At 31.7% G+C, this 21,422-nt stretch overlaps 2 protein-coding genes, 1 long non-coding RNA gene and 2 pseudogenes across 4 annotated transcripts in view; 3 read left to right on the top strand and 2 right to left on the bottom strand.

Moving 5' to 3' along the window:
* Nucleotides 1-982: 982 nt before the first annotated feature.
* On the bottom strand, nucleotides 983-10,717 carry LOC120118702. The gene is made up of 3 exons (XR_005515774.1): nucleotides 10,435-10,717; nucleotides 1,366-1,375; nucleotides 983-993 (listed from the first exon to the last, which is right to left on the bottom strand). It is a non-coding gene; the product is annotated as an uncharacterized LOC120118702 (long non-coding RNA).
* On the top strand, nucleotides 9,496-10,045 carry LOC120118701 (annotated as a pseudogene).
* A 1,593-nt stretch (nucleotides 10,718-12,310) lies between the features above and the next one.
* LOC120118495 lies at nucleotides 12,311-14,867 on the bottom strand. 2 transcript variants are annotated; one of them, XM_039138523.1, is made up of 6 exons: nucleotides 14,721-14,867; nucleotides 14,393-14,606; nucleotides 14,236-14,309; nucleotides 13,591-13,726; nucleotides 13,178-13,459; nucleotides 12,311-12,870 (listed from the first exon to the last, which is right to left on the bottom strand). In XM_039138523.1, the coding sequence occupies exons 2-6, from the start codon at nucleotides 14,501-14,503 to the stop codon at nucleotides 12,613-12,615; spliced, it is 861 nt and encodes a 286-aa protein (XP_038994454.1). In that variant the 5' UTR covers nucleotides 14,504-14,606; nucleotides 14,721-14,867; the 3' UTR covers nucleotides 12,311-12,612. The 2 variants fall into 2 exon arrangements, with proteins under 2 accessions (XP_038994454.1, XP_038994455.1); XM_039138524.1 differs by having other exon boundaries at nucleotides 14,393-14,639; nucleotides 14,721-14,858.
* Nucleotides 14,868-15,894: 1,027 nt separating this feature from the next.
* Nucleotides 15,895-21,422, top strand: part of LOC120118494 (endoplasmic reticulum-Golgi intermediate compartment protein 3-like) — a 40,011-nt gene continuing 34,483 nt past the window's right edge. Inside the window, exon 1 of the mRNA XM_039138521.1 lies at nucleotides 15,895-15,923. The gene's annotated coding sequence lies outside the window, so the exon portion shown is untranslated. The remainder of the gene's footprint in view (nucleotides 15,924-21,422) is intronic.
* LOC120118497 lies at nucleotides 16,325-19,709 on the top strand (annotated as a pseudogene).

Below are 21,422 nucleotides of genomic sequence, written 5' to 3' on the forward strand. Positions count from 1 at the left end.
TTAAGGTTTTAAACAGGTTTATGTAAAAGAATTACTTTATAGAATAGAACTTTTAAATATTCTATGGTTTTTATAAAAGTATACGCTTTGACTGGTCAATGTGACGTCTCAGACTCGTATCCAGGTCGGGTATGAGTTGGGGGTGTTATAATCATCATCACTTTTTCTCTACTTATTGGAGCTCTTTTCATCTCTTTAATCAAGTACAAAGAAGTACCAAATTATAAGGCCATTCTTTTCCCATATGTATTACTATAGACCTAAAATTTTTACACAATTTTCCATCTTGTTTTCTTCTCTGTAAAGAAGCTTAAAACCCAATACGTTTTTAAATATTATATTGGGAGTTGAGGTTTTTTCCCTTTTTTAAAACTATATTTCTTTTCCATTTTCTGTCTCTATTTCCCCTGCAACTAGTTTCTTTTATATTCCCGTTGAATTTGTTCATTTAGTTAAACCTCTAAACCATTAAGTTTTCCCTCAAAATATTCATAACTTAATCTTCCAAATCTTTTTCTTTTTAACTGTCAATGATACTCTCCGCAACTATTACAAGTCTAAAAATGGAGAAGCGATTACAAGTCTAAAAATGTAAATGAATGCAGAAACCAGACAAGAGCCAAACGTGGTGGAAAACCAGTGCTCCTATTTTCTGATCTAGTGGTCCCTTTCACTCTCCGCAAACAACCGTTGATTCCAGACATGCACAGGTCCTAAAGTACTCCCACTCAAAATCTTAAAATAATCAATACCGCTCTTTTAAACCGATAGCTATACCGCGAATTATTATGCACCAGAAAAACCTAAACCTGGTTTTCACTTTATCCTGCTTTGCAACCCAACCAATGATCATGACTTTTCCAATAATGGCTACCACTCGAAAACCAGACCATTGTTAATCAAAACGCACTTTCTATTTAAAAAGCCTTTATTAAGACTCCAAAACCTTAAAAACCCACCAATCAATTCGCTTTCAATAGTTTCTGATCATCTCTCTCATTTTTGTATAGTTCCCAACTCTAAAATTTTACTGCATGGAAGCTGGTAATAAAATCGGTTCGATAGCTCATCCCAGTTCCTTACACCCCTGGTCCGCGAAGATGCCTCGAAACCCCAGGTGACAAAGAATTATGATGCATGCTTGTCATGTTGTTAGATTGCATTGCTGGCACAGAACCTTGTAAATTTATGACTGCAACTGAGGGTTCATTTAATTATCAAGAGATTGTGTCTGATTAATTTGTGTTTATGCTTGTTGCATGGAATGTATATGAGGTGGAGGAAACTGTCCTTGCAGCAGCATAGAGGCAGGCTTTCATGGCCTATTGGAATTCACAAAATTTATTATCTGCTTCTCATATGAACTCAACTTCTCCTTGAAAGGGGTGTTATATTTGCTTTGGGAATAAATAAGAAAGCTAAAATATGCTCCAACATGGTCTTGAATAGTTTCAACTTGTCAACCTGCTCAGACTTTGGCTGTTGTGGATTAAAATCATGCTGGAAAATAGAACACATAATTATCTTAAGCAACCCAAGTAAAATTGCAAACCACTATTCCACCATATAAGCATAAGTGAGACCACTAAACACTGCAAGAAGCAACACAAAAGTGGGGTGGGATCAAAAGCTTTAACATAAATTAGTGACTTGCTCTCTAAATTTTGTTAATAGATACAACAGCAGAGTATGATACATAAGGGTTTTATCACTCTTGAGATGTTAAAGAATGCAGAAGGGTTTTATCACTCTTGGAAGCAACGTGTGTGATAAGAGGAAAAGAAGAAAACTGAAGAGAAAGAAAGAAGAAGAAAAGTGAAGAGAAAGAAGATGGGGAATGAGTTGAAGAAGAAGAAGAGCCAGTCAAAATGGCGGTCAACGATCCAACTCAGCAGATAACGGTCTAGCTGTATTTTTCGTCAAGCCTCTTAACGGCTGTTAAATGCTAGTGACCATGTTGTCACAAACGATAACGTTAGTGACCGATTTGTAACTTTTGAAACATTAGTAGTGAAAACGAAAAGTTACACCAGTGACCATTGGCGTAGTTTACCCAAAAAATACTATAAAATGAAAAAAAAAAAATTAGTGTTTCAACTGAAAATATTATTTTTCAAGGCTTCTTGAACATAATTAAGATATGATTTCGTGAAAACGTGGACATGCGAAATTGGTCAAATCAATTAAAAGGAAAGCATTTCATGCACGCAGGCAACGAAGAATAATAATCGTCTGCGTCATACCGATTTCTTCTTTTTAATTCTTTTGCCTTTTTTTGCATGGCTTCGAAAATCTTTAACGTCCCATTATTTATTTTAGATTTCGCGACGAGACTTCAGTTATTTAAGAAATCTACATACCAAAGCAGTGCCCCATCTACATGTATCCGAATTTTTTTTTAATTAGTTAATTTATTCTATTTATGGTATCAATTTCGATAACAGATCTAAAAATATTTTTAAGAGAGGGTAACATGATATATATATACTTTGATAAAAAGAAATTGATTAATTTTGAATGATTAAAAATACATATTCGTAATTTTTTAATCATTAATATATATAGTAATTTTTAATTGTTCAACTTTAAATTTTCTATTTAATATATTGAAAAAAAACGTTTTCATAGTCTACGCTTTCTTTTCTTTTTCCAAAGAAGAATCCATACAAATAATTAATTATTCACGCAACATTAAATTTTAAATTTTATATTTATTTTCTAAAATATTTACTCGGTACTTTTTCATTTATTTATTTATTTTTACCAAATCAAAAGTGATTATTTTTATAAATTATAATTATCAGTTTTTTTATATTAATATTTTCACCCATAAACCGGTATACAATTGGACTAGTATTAGGGATATTCAGAGTACCGTATCTGATGAATTTTGATGCAATCAGATTATATAAGGCTAAATATTTTTCTTAAAAAAAGGTTTAGGTTCGAATTTGAGGTCGAAATTTTTGGAGGATAAATTTAGTTCAATTCAAGTTTGATTTTAGGGTAATTATATATGATATATTTATAGATAATTGCGACAATATTATTATTATATTCATTCATATCTCCATTTTATGATATAAATTAAGAAATATATACATATATAGGGGCGGAATTAGGAGTTTATTAAGGGGATCAAAAAATTAGAGGGAATCTAACAATATCAACATATCAATGATCATATAATAATATTTAACTTTTTTCAATTGAGAGACCCAATAGAACTTATTTTATTTATTTCCTAAAAATATATATTTTCTTTTAAAATTAATAAACATTAAAAAAAGTTGGGAGGGTCCCAAGCTACTCAGATTATATCATGTCCGAGTTTTATCCCAAAAGAAGAATCTAATGATATCACGGTAAATCCGAGTTAGATCAAATTTTGGGCGAAAGGTTATTTTTATTAGATTAATCAAAACCAGACTCATGTCCATCCATAACTAATACATATGATTAGTTCTGTTGCTATTGTTGTAAATTTTGTGTGCTCTAATATGAGGCGTAGGCTTCTATGAGGGCTTCCTTATGTTTTGTTTGGGCATAATACATATGATTTTATTTATGGATACATAGTTAAATATATAAAATTGCAAATATGTATGGAAATCATTATTTAATAAATAATCTAAGGGTGAAAAGTAAAATGCTTATTCATCATGACAGATATCTAATTTGTTGGAAAAAAGACAAATGAGGATAATTTGACCCATTATTATACATGGTTAGAGGAGAAGAGGTTGGTAGAGCCAACACCCCAAATCAGCACCAGGCTTTTATTATAGTTTTTAAATAAAAATACCCATCTTCTACATTTACATCCGATAGATATTCGAAAAAGAATATATAGATACAATTTAAAAAATATATAACAAAGTATGTACTTCAAATATATATTGATAAAGGAATATGAAAATGTGCAATAGAGACGGACTTATTAAAAATAAATAAAATAAAGATATGATATAGAGAAGAAAAAACAATAAAGAATATCGGCAGTCGTAAGTTGGCGTCGCCGCTGATCAACAAAGACGTAAAAAAAGAGATGAACGACACACCAATGAGATAAAACTAGGTTTTTTCTAAAAAATTCAATCACACGTATTTATTTTGTGATTAAAATTGATAATAATAATAATAATAATAATAATAATAATAATTAGGATGAGTCTGTCACGTTCGATGAGCACTATTGAGTATCACTAACGATGATAACCGTTGAACACCATTAATTTAATTTATAAAAATTGAAAATTCTAAAAGGCTCAACGTATAATTATAAATTAATTAAAATTTTAAACGTAAATGATTTAAAATAAAATATTAATTACATTATTTTTCATAATTTTCAATATTTTTAAATAACTTTTAAAGGTAAATTATAATTTTTTATTAAAAAGATTATAGAAAATAATGTAATTAATATTTTATTTTAAATTTTTAACTAAATTATAATTATACTTTAAGTCTTTTTAGAATTTTAAATTTTTATAAATTAAATTAATGATGTTCAACGGACTCTTCGAACGTTGTAGAATTTTTCTATTTATTATATCTAACGTCATGATTGATCCATCATAACAAAAATTGATGAATTGAGGAATGGTATTAATGTATTTTTAGATTGAATTTATTTCTTGATTCTTATTTCTGAAAGAATAGAAACTTAACTTAAAACATAAGATAAATTAGAACATTCAAACCTAAACTCTTGTCTGATTTGTCAATGTTGTTAGTGTCGATGTCATTTGCCAACAGCTCCAAGAGTGACACCCATGTTTGTACTCAATTTTTCCTCTCTTTCCAAACAAACTCTAACCTAAGATCTCTCTCTCTCTCTCTCTCTCTCTCACACACACACACAATGATAGTATATATATATACTCTCATTTTTCAAACCCTTGTTACCTGTACAGGTAACGTATTTAATTATTTAATTTTTTTATATAATTTACTTCTCTGTCATATAGAATTCAAACATGATAAGATAATAATATTTTATTTAAATTAATATTCAAATAATAATAATTAAATTCGATGTAGATAATATATTACTTTAAATTTTAAATTATTTCTGAATTTATGTTCAAATATTACATAAAATGAAAATATATTACCTTTAATCAATCTTTTCTCTTATCAGTTTGATAAGAGTTAAAAATTTGGGTATATGGCACAGGTGCCACTCAACTATAGTAAAAAATCATTTTGACCATCGATGTTTCAATTTGATCAAACAGACCACCAAACTATTGAAATGGTTCAATCAAGCCGCTGACCGTTAGCTTTTAACGGTGGAAGTGATGTGGCAGTTAAAATCTAACCCTCAGAATGACTCCTCAGTTAATTTTTTGGTATAATTATATATTTGGTCCTTGTTACTTACTCAAGATGTTAATTTGATCCTAATTTTATTTAAATTCAATAAATTTAATCCCCTAATTAAATTGCGACACGTGTCGGTTTCTGATTGGAAGAAATAAATATTAAATTAAAAATAAACTAAAATAAACTTAGCCTTCCAATTAGAGACTGGCACGTGTCGTAATTTAATTAGAGGATTAAATTTATTGAATTTAACTAAAATTAGGATCAAATTGACATATTGGGTAAGTAACAAGGACCAAATATATAATTATACCAAAAAGTTAACCGAGGAGTCATTATGAGGGTTAGATTTTAACTGTCACATCACCTCCACCGTTAAAAGTTTACGGTCAGCGGCTTGATTGAATCATTTCAATAGTTCGGTGACCTGTTTGATCAAATTGAAACATCAATGGTCAAAATGATTTTTGACCATAGATGAGCGGTCGCCCGTGTAGTTTACCCTAAAAATTTTCCTACTCAATATTTAAATTATAATGAATATTTGATATTTTTATTATAATGAGTGGGAATATAAATGATATATAACTAGATACTAAAAAGTTGGTCCTTCAACACAGGTTCCTTGTCGGGTGGACCTTGGTGTGATTTGAACAAATAAATAAATAAATAAATAAAACAGTTATATAATATATTATAATACAAACCAATTAAAATAAAGTTCAGTTTAAACTTTCAATTGTCAGTTAAACAAACCGAATTGCTTGATTCATCAGGTTTCCAACGAATGCATTTAAAAATCTGCATTTACCGACACATAATCATGCAGATGTGTATTACATCTTCTAATTAAATTTATTATAAATATAATACTCAAATTCAAATTTTAAACTTTAAACTTTATTTTTTAAAATTATATTTTTTTTATCAGTGCTGAAATAATGGGAATAAATGTCAAAGTGATCAGAGTTTTTATTCTCAAGTAATGTATTTAGTGATCAATTCTAATGCAGTGTTAAAATTAATTAGTCCAAAATTTTAATAAATGGTTCTTCCTGGTTCCAATATATATATATATATAAATTGTTTCCCTTAATTCAACAGTAGCAAGTAGTCTGCCTGTAATCCACCTTCAGTTAAAGGCAAGAGGATGAGGGAAGATGGCTTGTGGAATAAGGTTGTCCCCGGGAATTGATAAAACGGGAACAGTTGGAAACCCATTTCACTAAATTTGTTGTTAAGTCCCCCTAATGGATAACCTAATCAGGACCATTTTCCACTTTCATCAAACACCAAGCAATCTTACCTCACTTTAACTTACCCTAGCTATCAATCTCCCACCTTTCTAAATTTCTTAATTTCAAATATGATACAAAAATACATTACATTCTAATATAACCTGAATATCTATGTGATAAAAACGAAAGTTATTTTTTAAAGCAAGTCTAAATATATATTAAATGTGAATATTTAATATAAATAAATCAAACAAAATAAGAAAAATGGAACCAGATAAATCAAGTTAAATGTCTGGTAAGACAGAATAAACAAAATCAAAATAATTAGAGTGAACTGCTTGAATTATTATCTACCCGAGATGTGTGGGAGGAGATTTAGGAGCTTCAACCATTGAACTAAATTAATTAATTGGTTAGATTATAACATGTTTTATTTATTTTATTGATTAAAATTTTATAAAATAAACTCGATATCGAGGGATTTAAACCCTGATCTGATGAGGTGGGAGACTATATTCTTAAATGCTACGTCAAGTTTAATATTTCATGAAGGTTGACAATATATTATATATAGCTTAAACTGTCACTAATAAGCAATTAATAAGATAATATAAAATAGTATGTTTTTATTTTATTGTTATACAAAAATTATGAATCGCGATAATAATCTAATGTGATAGGTATCATATGTTTAAATTGTGAATCACGATAATAATTTAATATGGCATCCTAAATCCTCAAAATTATTTAAATCAAATTTGGATGTTACAAGTGGAACAAATTTTATAATACTAAGTGCAGTGACATGTGGTGTTTGATAAAAGTCGAGAGCAAGAAAAGTAAGCTAATCATGTCAGATGTTACAAGTATTCCTTTAAAAGTCTCTAATCAATACCAACCAAACTTATTATATGTTAAAGAAATAGTTATTATTCTTAGTAGTCTTAGGTTCGAATACTAGAGACGACAGAATATTTAAACATTATTAAATAATTGAAAGTATTTAAGACATATATTACAATTTGTAAGCAACCTAAATTAATCCAAAAAAAATCCCCAAACAAGTCCAAATTGTGAATGGTTTATTTACAGGCCTTAAAAGTGGTGATTATAAAGACATATACTAACAAGCTATTATATATATTAATATATATACTAAATAGGCATTTTGAAAATAATGAATTAAAAATAATTAAAGGGAATAAAAATTAAATTTATTAAATTTAAAACTAAAAGTTATAAAAAGGAATATATAAACCTACAAAAGTTGGGGGATGACACCTCTCAAATTACAATCATGAAATGAAAATGGAAGAATGAATTACACAATAATAAAACCTTGGATCTAAACTGAGCTGTTCTATTTTTATATGACCCAAACTAAAATTGCTCTCGAATATTCAACCATTGTTATTCGGTTTAACTCAATAATATCTCTAGTTTTGAATAGATCGAAACTTAGATATAGAAAGGTAGATTCACCTTTGAATAGTTAAAATCCCTCCAAAAACAATGAAAAAAATTCAAGTAAGTCCCTAATATTAAAACCTTTGAGTTATGACTGGTGAAAACATTTTTTCCCCATTAATCTTCTATATAGCCCATTAAGTGATTACATGATAAGGGACAATATAAACGATGTAATGTTACTAATGTGACAGCTGATATTGAAAAATAATGACGTATAAAAGATTTAGTTTGATATTGATTTTTTATTGTTTTATAAATACCTTTAATTTTTTAAATAAAATTACTATTTAAATATATAAAAACTTATTTAAACAGTATAGAATGCTATTAAAAACATAAAAATTATAATTATGAAATAATTGAATAAAATCATAAAATTTATAAAAAATATTAAAATCATAAATTTACGAAAGTTCATTTATAAATTAAAAACATGTTACATTATTCAATTTATAAAAAAATTGTATTTATCACACACCATATGTGATACTTTAATGAAAATATTAATTTATTAATGATTATCATATGTGATATATAATTATTTTAGATATATATTTGAAAATGTAATTTTTATAGATTCTTTTTAATTATTAATATATCAACAATTGCAAGGTATTTGAATATATATTGTTAAATGGTTGAGAGTTTTAGAATAATACTACTACTACTTGTAATCACTCTAGATTAATAAAAAAACTCTAAAATTAAGCAAGAACATTTGGTCAGACTAATCGATTGACTAAATTATTTGTTTTTTGTTTCCTTATATTTTCTTAAATCATGAGATTTATAACTACTGAAAATGCTATCTTTTTTGTAAAGTTCCCCTTCCTTTTCCTCTTTTAGGGTTGTTTGATAAAATAAAATAATTAAGGGTTGAATGATTCAATGGCCTGAATGATTCAAAGGTTTTGTATGAATTAGTTCTGAATATACAATCTGAATTATGAATATTTTCATTTTTACCTTCATAATGATTTACTATATTATAAGATATGATTGTTTAATAAGACAACATGTGAAAAAATAGGTATTATGGTAAAATACCGGGTGCTTAATGATTCAGAATGTACTTTAATGATGAATCATTCAGCTGTGTTTTGTTGTTTCATTCAGCATAGTCTTCATTCAGAGGTGAAAATCAAACACACTTAATGCTGCTGAATGGTGAACGGTTCAACATTCAGTGCTGAATAATTCCATTCAGCAGTAAACAAACTGTCCCTAAGTAAAATTAAGATTATATTTAAAATTTATATTAAAAAAACACCTCAAAAACTATTGGCTCAAGCTCTAATGCTGACTAGGGATAACAGTATATTCCAGCCCAAACCTAGATTTGGCTCAAGAATTAGGGCTTAGCTCTAACAACATCTTAAATTACTAAATCACCCCAAATTTAACTTATATATAAGGACGTATTCGTCTTTCCGCATGTCACTGATACTCAAAAGGCACTAAAAAAACCCTACAAGAAGCCAAGCATCAATCAAATAAACTGAAAACAAGCGATAGCACTGAAAAGAAGAGAAAGAGATGAGATTGTTAACTCACAACATGTTATCGTCGAACATCAAAGGGGTAACCAATGGTTTCCCTCTGAGGATCCAAGTGGAGAAAGTGGTGGAGAAGGAAGTCGAAATCAATCACGATTTCCTCAGGAACATATTTCCGAAGATCGATTGGAAAGCCCTCTCCGATGCTTCGAGAATCATGGGGTACAACGAGCTCCCGGAGGTGCCGCCGGAGCCGTCGGTGTTGGAGTCGGACATCGAGATTTTGAGGAAGTTTCATCATGCCCTGTTAGAGCTCCATCTCGAGGAAGGTGCGCTTCTTTGCCCCGAGACTGGCCGAAGTTTCCGGTTAATAAGGGTATTCCGAATATGCTTTTACTCGAGGATGAGGTTTGAGAAAATGGTTTGGTGTTTGATACGGTTGCGTTTTGGGGATTATGAGTTTTAATTAGGGTTTCACCTCTCTCATTTTGTGTTTGAATATTTGAATCATTGTATGGATCTGTTGTCTTAACAAATAAAAACAGCGTGAATTTGTTTGGCAAATTGAAGATCTGAAAACAAACAACTGTATTTCCTTTCAAAATCAAAATCAATTTTTTTTCGGCAAATTTCATGTCAAAATGAACAGAAATATTTGAAGAATTTTTAAGCCGAGGCTAGTTTGCCCAGTAATTAATAGCAGTTACATTCATCGTCGATAGAGATATCAAATGTCAACTTCATAAAGAAAGTAGAAATCAAAATAACGAAGATTACTTGAAGAGTGAGCTCCATTGATCCCACACGGTTCCTTAACAAGAGCTAACCTCAGATTTCTATTTCTATCATCATCTTCTTGATTTTACCTCAAGTTCAAGAAGGTCAAATTACGATTTTACCTCAAGTTCGCCGTTTTCTGCAGATTCGAAGACGCTATTAGAAGATGATTTCAGTGAAGAAAGCAGAAACGCAGCTTTGGCACATGGAACTGCGATTTGTGGTTTTGGAGTACCGTCTATGATTTGCCCTTTGGTTTCTTCCATTTGCTCTTCCTAAATGAAATTGAAAAGCTGGTTTTGAAATTTGAACTCTGATAAATCCTTAAATAGTGTGGATAATGCGAGCCAAACCCCGGTGTTTACAACTTTATTTTTGGGACTTCTTGATTTATTCTAATGAATCAGACCAAGCTCAAGTAGTCAAAATTCGAATTGAAACAAAATTTAGGTTTAGAAGTTCAGCTCGAGCACGATCAGACATTACTCTTAGAGATTGAACTACTCAATTAAGCTCATTTTATAAATAAAAACTTAAATCTTTATCTTAAACTTTTTATAAACAAATTAAACAATCTTAATGGTTAAAATGATAATTGTTATATTTAAAGATCGAAGGTTCGAACACATCGTTTATAAGGGTGTTTGAGCCTTCATTATCTAATGATTGAATCTTTTAAACAAATATTACATCCAAATTAATTAAAGAAAAATTAACCACTCATGTTTGAAGTCAAATTTAAATTTAAATTCTTAAATAAAAGTATTATTCATAAAAATTAAAAGTTAGATTAAATTTGATTCAAGAAAGCATTAAGATGCTTAAATTTGATTCCCTTAATAACTCAAGCTCTACCTCAAGTGAACTGTATTCAACTCTATGATGGTTCTTTCCTAAGGGTTTTTTTTATATCTTTTTCCATTTCCTAAGTTGACCTCTTACTTTTTCTTTTCCCCTCATGCCCCTTTATAATTTGAATTATATTAAATTAGACTTCTAAAATCACTTTTAGCTAAAAAAAAGCTCTCTTTTGACCGCACAATTAATGTCAAACGAATAAAACATAAAAAAATACAATAGAAACGGTAGATTCAAACCAACTACAAAAGTTAAGATTTGAAACTTTTTCATTTTCAATTTTACGGTTGAAACAATGGTTATTGACTCAAACTAAGAAGCCGAAAAAACCATGCTTTTACATTAAAATAGTTCGTTTGGAAAAGCATTCCTGTAACCCTTATATAGTTTTTTTTTTCTGTTTCTTAGATAACTATTTTATTCACCAATACTTATAAGAGAAATATCATATTTATGTAATTATTTTTTATTTTTTATTTCATCCTGTAGTTTTAAATATTAGTTATATATTTAATAAAATTAATGGATATTATTATTCGTTTGGAAAAGCATTCCTGTAACCCTTATAAAGTTTTTTTTCCTGTTTCTTATATAACTATTTTATTCACCAATACTTATAAGAGAAATGTCATATTTATGTAATTATTTTTTATTTTTTATTTCATCCGTAGTTTTAAATATTAGTTATATATTTAATAAAATTAATGGATATTATTATTAAATATTTGTAACCGAATCATACTCAAGCATTAAACATTTTTGAGTTGTATCCAAGTAAAATGTTTCGTTTACATTCTTAGGAGTTGTTTGTTTGATCCTGAATAGAACCATTTAACGCTGAATATTAAACCGTTCAACATTTAACATGTTTGTTTCGCCCCTCTAAATGATTCAGTGTCAACTGATTCAGCAAAACGGTATTAAATGATTCAACATCAAAATATATTTTGAATGATTCATAGTCATTATCAAACAGCATGCCACATTCAAAGCTAATTCATACAAAATCTCTGAATCATTCAGTATTTAAATCATTCAACGCTTAATCATTTTGAAATAAACAAACAACCCCTTAGTTAACATTATTATTTGCGTCTTCCTTGTATTTAAGCTTAGAGGTTAAGTCGCGACCAGTGTCAAAAGGAGGTCAATTAAGAACTCACACTAACCGAACAATTACAATCAATGTACCAAAATAAGCAATAAAATTAAATCTGAAACAGCCAAAGACCTTCACTAATACGGAATTGATAAAACACAAGGCCATGGACTAACCATGCAATTAGCAATGGTCCATAGCTCATTTGACATGTTAAATCCTAAAACATAATTCCCAAAACCCCACAATGAAAAAGGTCAAATAATATAATCACACCTCCATTGAAGAGAGAACCGAAAAACACCCGGAAAACAGAGCAAACTCACATGTTAGACCTAAGATATTAAACCAAAGCAATGCTGCTTTCGCCGCCAGGGGGTTTGCGTACACCACCAAGGTAGTCTCGAGACTCGAGCTTCCCGTCTGCAAATATGTTGCTGCCACTTATCTCCCGCAATTTTGCTGTACTAAGTGGTTTCTCGGCAGAACCTGGCGGAACATCACCCTTAAATATGTCATTACCTGAAAGCTCAGCGAATTTCTGATTGTGAATTTTCTTAGCTGTCTTAACCACAGCATCCTCAACGCCACCTCCAGCAGCCTACAAAAAAAATCATCCAAGTTCAAAAACAGGTTAGATATTCAAATTTGATTGTTGATGCAAATCGAACTAAATGAAAACATTTGTGTACTTAATGATTGTGAAAGGAAAACTTCAGGTACAACACAGTCCCTGACACCCTGTACAAGCAAAATTGAAGCACAGGAAATGTATTTCACCTATTTATTGAACTTTCACCAAAGCACAGGTATATGATTCATAACTAGCTTAGGTGCAATTTATTGCATCAAGCACAATACGTTCTAGCATTGCCAAAATTCAGTAAGCAGTTTTGACATGTACTTACATTGCTAGTATGAGATTCTCCCATGTCAAAATTGTCCTTCAATGCCAATGCACGTACAGTTGTTGGCCTCGGTAAGATTTCAGATGGGGGAGCAAAGATGTCGTGTCCACTAAGCTCCCTGCACTTTGCATCTGAAACCTGCTGCTTCAACTTTGAATCCTCACTTTCTAACGTTCCACTCAGCTCACGTTGCTTTGCAACTTCGGGAAGAGTAGTTGGCTTTCTTGGGGAGATACTCTCTTCCTCATCAAACGAAATGTGACTAATTCCAGCTAGCGCTTTCTGATGGTGCCAAACATTGGAACATTTAACTAAAACACTACTTGACACAAATGTAGTATGCTCTAAACATTCACATAAATTACAGTATATCATCGTAACAGAATTTGGAAACAAAAGAATTGGACAGGTACCTGGTACATTCTTAGTCCTGTTTTGGGGTTTGAATCAGGATTGGCACTACCTGTTTCGGCCTCGTCATTTTCTCCGTTGGCTGCAAAAATACCACTACCAGTCATCTCCTTCATTTTGTATCCAGAGGGAGGTTTCCTATAGCATCAATGGCAGTTGCAGAGATAATTAGATAAACAACATAAAGAAGATGCAAAGTTCATCGACTAACAAATATGCATCAGAGATGGATACTTCTAGGTTAATAATGAAGAATCAAAAAAGATTTGAACTGAGTTTTACTGCCAGTAATTTCACCAAACTAACAAATCTTAAATAACTGATCCTCGCAAAGCATTATGTAATTACCCAATTGAAGAATACATTATTGATCCAGTACGCAAGAAATAGTTACAGTTAGATCTCGTTCAATGGTTGATACATAAAAAAATGGAGATCCGACGGATCACGGAATAATGGATGGTAAATTACAGCTAATAAGGAAAGAATGCACGAAGAATTGAACAGATCAAACTTGAAGTTTTTAAATTACGCGCAGATTTGACAAAGTTTCCAATTTTCCTCAAAATTTTCAAAATAGGATTTTTGAGATTATATATATCAAAACAAAAGAAGAGTTAAAAATTTCCAAATAAAGCAGATCTCACCGTTTGTTTAAGCTTTCAAATTCTTCGTCAGTCACTTGACCTCCAAATACCACTTTTTTTATCCCATCCGACGGCTACCATTAATCAAAAGACAAAAATCAATCAAAAACACTAATTCACCGCCCAAAGTAAAAGTGTTTGGGGGGGGGAGAAGTACCTGGAAAGGGCGGGCGGGGCGGGCGGCTGAGTCCGGCGGAGGAGTCTCAGACCAAGTGAGCAGATCTGCTGTAGAAGTATGTGGCTTCCTAACAGGAGTGTTCCTCTCCATTTCTCTCTCTCTCTAATTCCACTCTCAAAACTACTGACAGAAACGGAAATGCTTACAATTTAATCAAACGAAAGCCTGCGGTTCCTCTATTCTTACGCCTCCTCTGCAACAACAACAAAAGGAGGGCAGTAGGGCACTGTTTTCAGAGGTGTGGAAGATTGAAGAGAAAGATTTAAAATGGGATCTGAGGGAAAGAGAAAGGTGGATATCGACGAACCTGTCCAAAATCCTGATAATCCCTTGATCTGGAACTTTCTTTTGTGCCTTTTTCCTTTGAATTTTGATCTCTCCTCTCCTTTTTCTTTTAAATTTCCATTGATTTGCTCAAATGAATTTATACATTGAAAATGAAAAAGTAGAGTAGCTACTATACTCATTTTTTTGAATATCTATACGCCCTACTATTCCATCTAAATTTGAAATTCTGATAATTCTTTATTATTATTTTAAACTTTTCCCCTGCCGTGCTTATAAAGTATTTAGTGATTGAATTTACCAATAAAATATGAACATAACAAATATTTAAATTATAAAAACAAATATGCCCACCCTTCTTCTTCTTTCAATCAATTTATGATAAAGCAAAAGCTGACAGGCATCTACTACTTTTACGTCTTCAACAATTTCTTTTCATTTCCAATTTTGCTAAGTTCTACTTCAATATTCCAAAACAATGATGTGTTTATGGATACGAAATTAAATGTTAGAAAGACGAGTTTGTATGTTTGAGAAATTATATTTTACAATAATAGATACAAGAACAAGAGATTATAAATATTTTATCCTTTGGGACTTGAGATATAAGTTAGGTCTTATTGTGATTGAATTTTGAAACCAAAGGGAGAAAATAAGAGAGTAGCATGGTGAAGGTTGAATTTAAATTTTTTCAATTAATTATTTATTTTGAGAGAGATAGAGAGAGCATCGTTTTCGCTTTTTCTCCGTTGCGTTGTCATCCCCGTGTGAGCATTGAAGGGATTGTTTGTAAGCATTTGGACAGCCATTCAATCATCTCACCACTCCAAACCAAATCATTCTTGTGGACGTCCTATCTCTATGTTTCACGTGCGCTGAACTCAGCCACCCAGCTCCCATCATTCCAACCCGATCTTGGATAATACACTATATATTTATATTCCATTCATTCATAAATTAATTTATAAATTGGGTATAATCAAATATTTATAAGAAATATTTTCTTAATATTTTTTTTATCAATATTAGATAAGTACAAGTTATTATCTATTAAAAAATGACGTTCAATTATTTGACATTAAACGATCATATCCTTAATATTTCATAGTACTCGAACCCGAGACCTCAAGTAATAATAATATCTGCTTTACCAAATAAACATACTATTTAATTCATTTGATCCGTTAATAGAATTAAAAATAATGATAATATTAATTATGAGAATTTAAATTGAGATCTAAGTCTAATATTTATAGGTGAGATCATCTTGCGTTACGTGACCTTCAACATGCTAATAAACAAGCTATTGAACATCAAGAGGGCCTGAGTTTTAGTTGGATCTTGATTCATTTTATGTTAGTATATCAAAACTCTACATACTATTCATTCACTCGGTCCGAAAATTAAATTAAAATTAACGATAATGGTAATATTAATTATAAGAATTTAAATTGATGATATATAATTTTAAAACTTTACTATTTTTATGGCCCATTTTATGAGAAGAGATCGATATATATATATATGAAGATTCTGGTTTCTGTTGACTCCACGTTGCCTTTTGGGCCTTTCATTTGCTCTCATTGAAAGCTACCCTTTTTATTCCTCCCAGGGAGGCCTCTTCAATTATTACCAAGAGATTCTTAGATTGAAACGATCAGAGGAAAAGAACATGAGTTCAGTTATTACCGGTAATCTCAGACCCGCGATTTTACCACGCCAACTCGGTAAAAACTCAGCTCATTGCTTGTTCAGAGTTAGATCCTTCACCACTTCCGTTTCCAGAAGAAATTTAACCTCGAAAATTCGCCTTTCTTCTACTATCTTTGTTGAAACCAAGCCTACGGTATGCAATATCAATTCTCAGAAAAACGGGTAAGTGTTGATGCCAAAGATATTTGTCTTATTGTTATTTCTTAGTATTATTACCGATTCTTTTGCAGGCACCGGCTGCGGTGGAGAAAGAGGATGGTGGCGGCGCCAGTGGTTTAGCATGTCCCATTTGTTATTACCCATTAACGGGGATCAGTGATTCTCCTTTATATGTGTGAGTTGCTGTTGTCATTTTTATTGCTATGCTATGTTTCTGTTCTTGAATTCTAACTCGAGTTTGAATTTGGAATGGAACAGGGGAGCAACAGTAGGGTCTAATTTGCAGTGTAACACTTGCAAAAAGACTTACTTTGGTAACCAAACACATCTTGATCTGGTTGTCTCAAGTGGGTCTAAGCAATATGATGAATCCATGCCGCTAGCCACCGAATTTTTCAGGTTAAAGTGGTGTTTTCATTCATGGTTAAATCTTGATTTACATGTGATGTTTATATTCAAGTTGAGTTGGTTTAGGTTGGACATTATTCTGTTGTTAGGTGTTACTTGTTACCGCATGTTCTCCTGTCTAATACTGATCCGAATTTGTTAAGTAGTCTGGCAGACTATCTTTATATTCAAGTTAATCCTCTCCACCCATCTCATGCCACTTCGGTTTATATTGAATAGAGTCTAGGTTCTGTTTTGTTGTTATTGCATGTTCTCTTCCCTTTTACTTATTTTGATTTTGTCAAGTAGTATGCTCTTATTGTCTGCAAATGATGGGGCCTGTTAAAGTAGTGTTTGTTCACATAGGTTGAAATCTAGATCTACTTATGGTCCTTTTATTTAAGTTGGTCTTTCCACCTATTATGGATTTGTTTTAAGGTTGACGATGTCTTTAGTCTTTACTATCTTTTTCAAGAGGTCTTTGTTGGTACAAGCTCTAACAACATTTCGTGTCAATGAATGGTTGTTTTGGTTTCGAAATGAAGTTCTGAATCTGTTGTTTAACACTACATAGTGAACTATTTTTGATATTGTTACTGCTTATGCCTTCAATTGATTAGTACATGAGCTTGATGTTATGTCCTAAGCTTGTTTTGCTTTTATCTTACTTGTCTGTTGTATGTTGGGATCATTTTCATAACCAGGACTCCTGTGATATCGTTCCTCTATGAGAGAGGTTGGCGTCAAAATTTTGTATTTGGTGGCTTTCCAGGCCAAGAACTGAACTGGCGTAATATACATTGAATAGTTTCTCAATCCACACCATATTGGTTTACAGTCTTCCTATTGATTTGTTGACAACAGCATTCTAAAGATTTGCCTACACCCCTCAATGAATTATTGTATTTTTTGGAGGTCTAAGGACCATATGGTTTTATCCTTCGAGAAACCGCGCTTTTTCATGGGGAGGGTGACCATTGCTTTTAAAGTCAGAATTCAATCCCTGCCATGTTGGTATGGGATGATTTTATCCCTCAATAGGAGTCACTAAGTAACTATCAATTTACATTGCAGTTTGATATGGCTAAGAATTACCTGAAGCCAGTGCTAGGTGGAACCATCGTTGATGCTAGTTGTGGCAGCGGGATGTTCACCAGGCTTTTCTCCAAGAGTGGACTATTTTCGCGGGTTATTGCTCTGGACTTCTCAGAAAACATGCTGCGACAATGCTATGACTTCATAGAGGAGGAGGAAAACTTCCCCAAAGAGTATAAGTTTACCTTTAGTTTAAGCTAATCTCATTCGATATGTGAAAGTATATAACTTTAAGTACTTATGAACTTAATGATATATGATTATGGATGTTATGTGTATTTTTGTTTTGAAGGAAAGTGACCTTGGTCAGAGCTGATATCTCTCGACTTCCTTTTGAATCAAGTGCTGTTGATGCTGTGCATGCTGGTGCTGCTCTTCACTGTTGGCCTTCACCATCAACCGCTGTAAGCATTTCTTTTAAATGTGGTGATTATTTTAACCATTCCCATCTTATTATCCCTAATTACTGGCATACACAGACTTACATAATAGACCGACATGGCAACACCTATATTGCTCCGGCTTTTCATTTTATTTGAAGTCCTTGTACACATTCAAAATATGAGTGTCGGGTTTGACCCTCCAAATATATGAAAAAAAATCATAGAATGGTTGGACATGCTTTTTTAAAAGACGTGTCCTTACCCAACACTTTCACAGAAGTTCGAAAGGGGATATCTTAAGGCCTCATTCCTAAAAATGGTGGTAGCAAAGAGGATAACTGATAAGCTTTCACGACTTAAGATTCTTGCATATTTTGTTGGAAATGAGTTCTTTATGCCAATACTACAGTTCTTGGGGTAACAAATACAGACTTTAATGGGGAACTAAAGTGTTGAAAAAGAGAATTCTGCTGCATGGAGAAAAATCTAGTAATGAAATTATCAAAGATCGGGTCAAAGTTATTAATAATGAAACTAAATATCGGGTCTAGTGAGAATATATGTAAGTAAAAAGGTTTAGAAAGAGCAACATTGTTTCTGACAAAGATACTTTAGAAGCTGTTCTTGTTTCTTCTGCTGCTAATGTGTGGCATAAGTCCTTGTTGCTCGAGGGCTTTTATATTTTATATTTTACGCCCATGTTTTAAGTGATTCCTAAATGTCTGGTCTAGGTAGCAGAAATAAGCCGAGTTCTTCGACCCGGGGGTGTTTTTGTTGCTACCACCTACATACTTGATGGACCGTTTGCATTTCTTCCATTTTTGAGAACTTTCCGAGAGGTAAACTATTTCACCTTTGGAATCACATCGATCACTTCACAGGTTTAGTCTTGAACGTTTATCATGCACAACTGACACCCATAAAATCCTTTCCTGAAACAAATTCGTTGATATTTTCCGTAAATGGTATTGAGTTCATAAAATCCTTGTTCATTGTTCTATGTAGAATATCATGGGAATCGCAGGAAGCCATATCTTCCTTTCCGAACATGAACTTGAGGATCTGTGTCGAACTTGTGGACTGGTTGGCTTTACATGCATAAGAAACGGAACGTTTGTGATGATCTCTGCTAGAAAACGAAGCAGCTAAGCATCAGTCTTCCCAATTTACAGGTTCTTATTGCCTTGTAATCTCAATGATTTTGCAAACTCAAATTTGTATAGTCTATAGTGGGTCGTTTCTTTCCTCCTCTTTTTTTCTTCTTAAGTGTATGTTTCTGATGGCCTTGTATTGAAGTATACCCAAGTTTACTCGGCTTGTCATTCAGTTGCTGTTAAAAAGTAATATTTCTTATAGTCCTATGAAGAAGATAATGGAATGTATATGAAACACCCCCAACTCGTACTCGACCCAGATACGAGTCCGATGTGTCACATTGACTTTTCAAACTTTGACTCTTGACAAAATTCAAAGAAAATTTAAAACTTTCCTTAGAGTAAAAGCAGTTTAGTTATGTAGTTTGACCACAATAACCAAAATCGATCATAGCATATTTAACTCAATCAATTAGTACATGCCAACTATATTCAAAATAACAAAAATCATTTAACTCATCTATTTTCTGATCTGAAATCTTGTAAGGGAGATGCTGACCTGTATTACTCTTCTTCTCTTCTCTTCTTGCTTCTGTACCCTACGTGTGAAACGATCACACGCTAAGTCGAAGACTTAGTGAGACATAAAAACTTATAATGCACTTTATAACATATATCAATACATGCATGTTCTGTTCTATCATGTTATACCAAATTACATGATTTCCTCGTATCATATAAAATCATATCAGATTAGTTACAGTAAATACATACATACACATAACTCATCATTAACAGTTTATCATGTAATCACATATTTTTATGCTTAACCTTTTCAATCAAACACTATACATACACAACATCATATCATTTCTATAACATTTATCATATCATTAACATATATTTGTTTATATCTCTTGATTATCCCATGTACATATGTGAAAACTATAGATATGTGAGTTTATGGAGGTTGTGCACTAATGCTGTCACCACAGCTCATATAAATGCACGAAGTGCCACATAGAATTGCACCGTAGTGCCGCGTAGAATTGCACTGTAGTGCCACGTAGAATTGCACCGTAGTGTCACGTAGAATTGCACCGTAGTGCCATATAATAATGTCCATAAGGACCACATATCATTCCTTAAGAATCATATACATATACTAGGGATCAAGTATGTGTCTCACCAGACTTCACACATGTTCCAAAGAATACATATATGTCCCGAAGGACCACATATCATTCCTTAAGAATCATATACATATGCCAAGGATCAAGTATGTGTCTCACCAGACTTCACACATGTTCCAAAGAATACATATATGTCCCGAAGGACCACATAGACCCTCGACTCTTGGCATGCCAACTATACCCCTAGCTCTCATGACACATAACATGGGCATTGTCATTTATATCATTTCACTTCACTTATTCATATCATTTCCTTTCTGTCACGTACCACATGTACGTGTAATCATTGATCTTACAATCACATATTTCATATAGTCACTTGGCTTATTTCATTTCACATTGGGCATATCTCATAGCATATACACATGCATATAATCATGTAACATATATAATAACTTATATCCATTTCATGTATCCATGCACATTCAAAATCATAAATCAAATAACATTGTATTATTACATACTTTGTTCCATAGCCATATATTTACATATCTTATACTTACCTAGTTTACTCTATTTCACACATAGTCACATAATCACATAATTTACTTACGCATAGATCATTTTCATACCTAAATCATATAACACACAATTCTTCCTCATAAAGTTATATATTATATTCATATAATATCATATTATCCTATAAGTAAATACTTATCTTATGGTTTGGTATCATCATTTAGACTCAATTCCCACTAAA

The sequence above is a fragment of the Hibiscus syriacus genome, unplaced genomic scaffold (genome assembly GCF_006381635.1).
Source record: "Hibiscus syriacus cultivar Baekdansim isolate YM2019G1 unplaced genomic scaffold, ASM638163v2 tig00110328_pilon, whole genome shotgun sequence".
NCBI lineage: Eukaryota > Viridiplantae > Streptophyta > Magnoliopsida > Malvales > Malvaceae > Hibiscus > Hibiscus syriacus.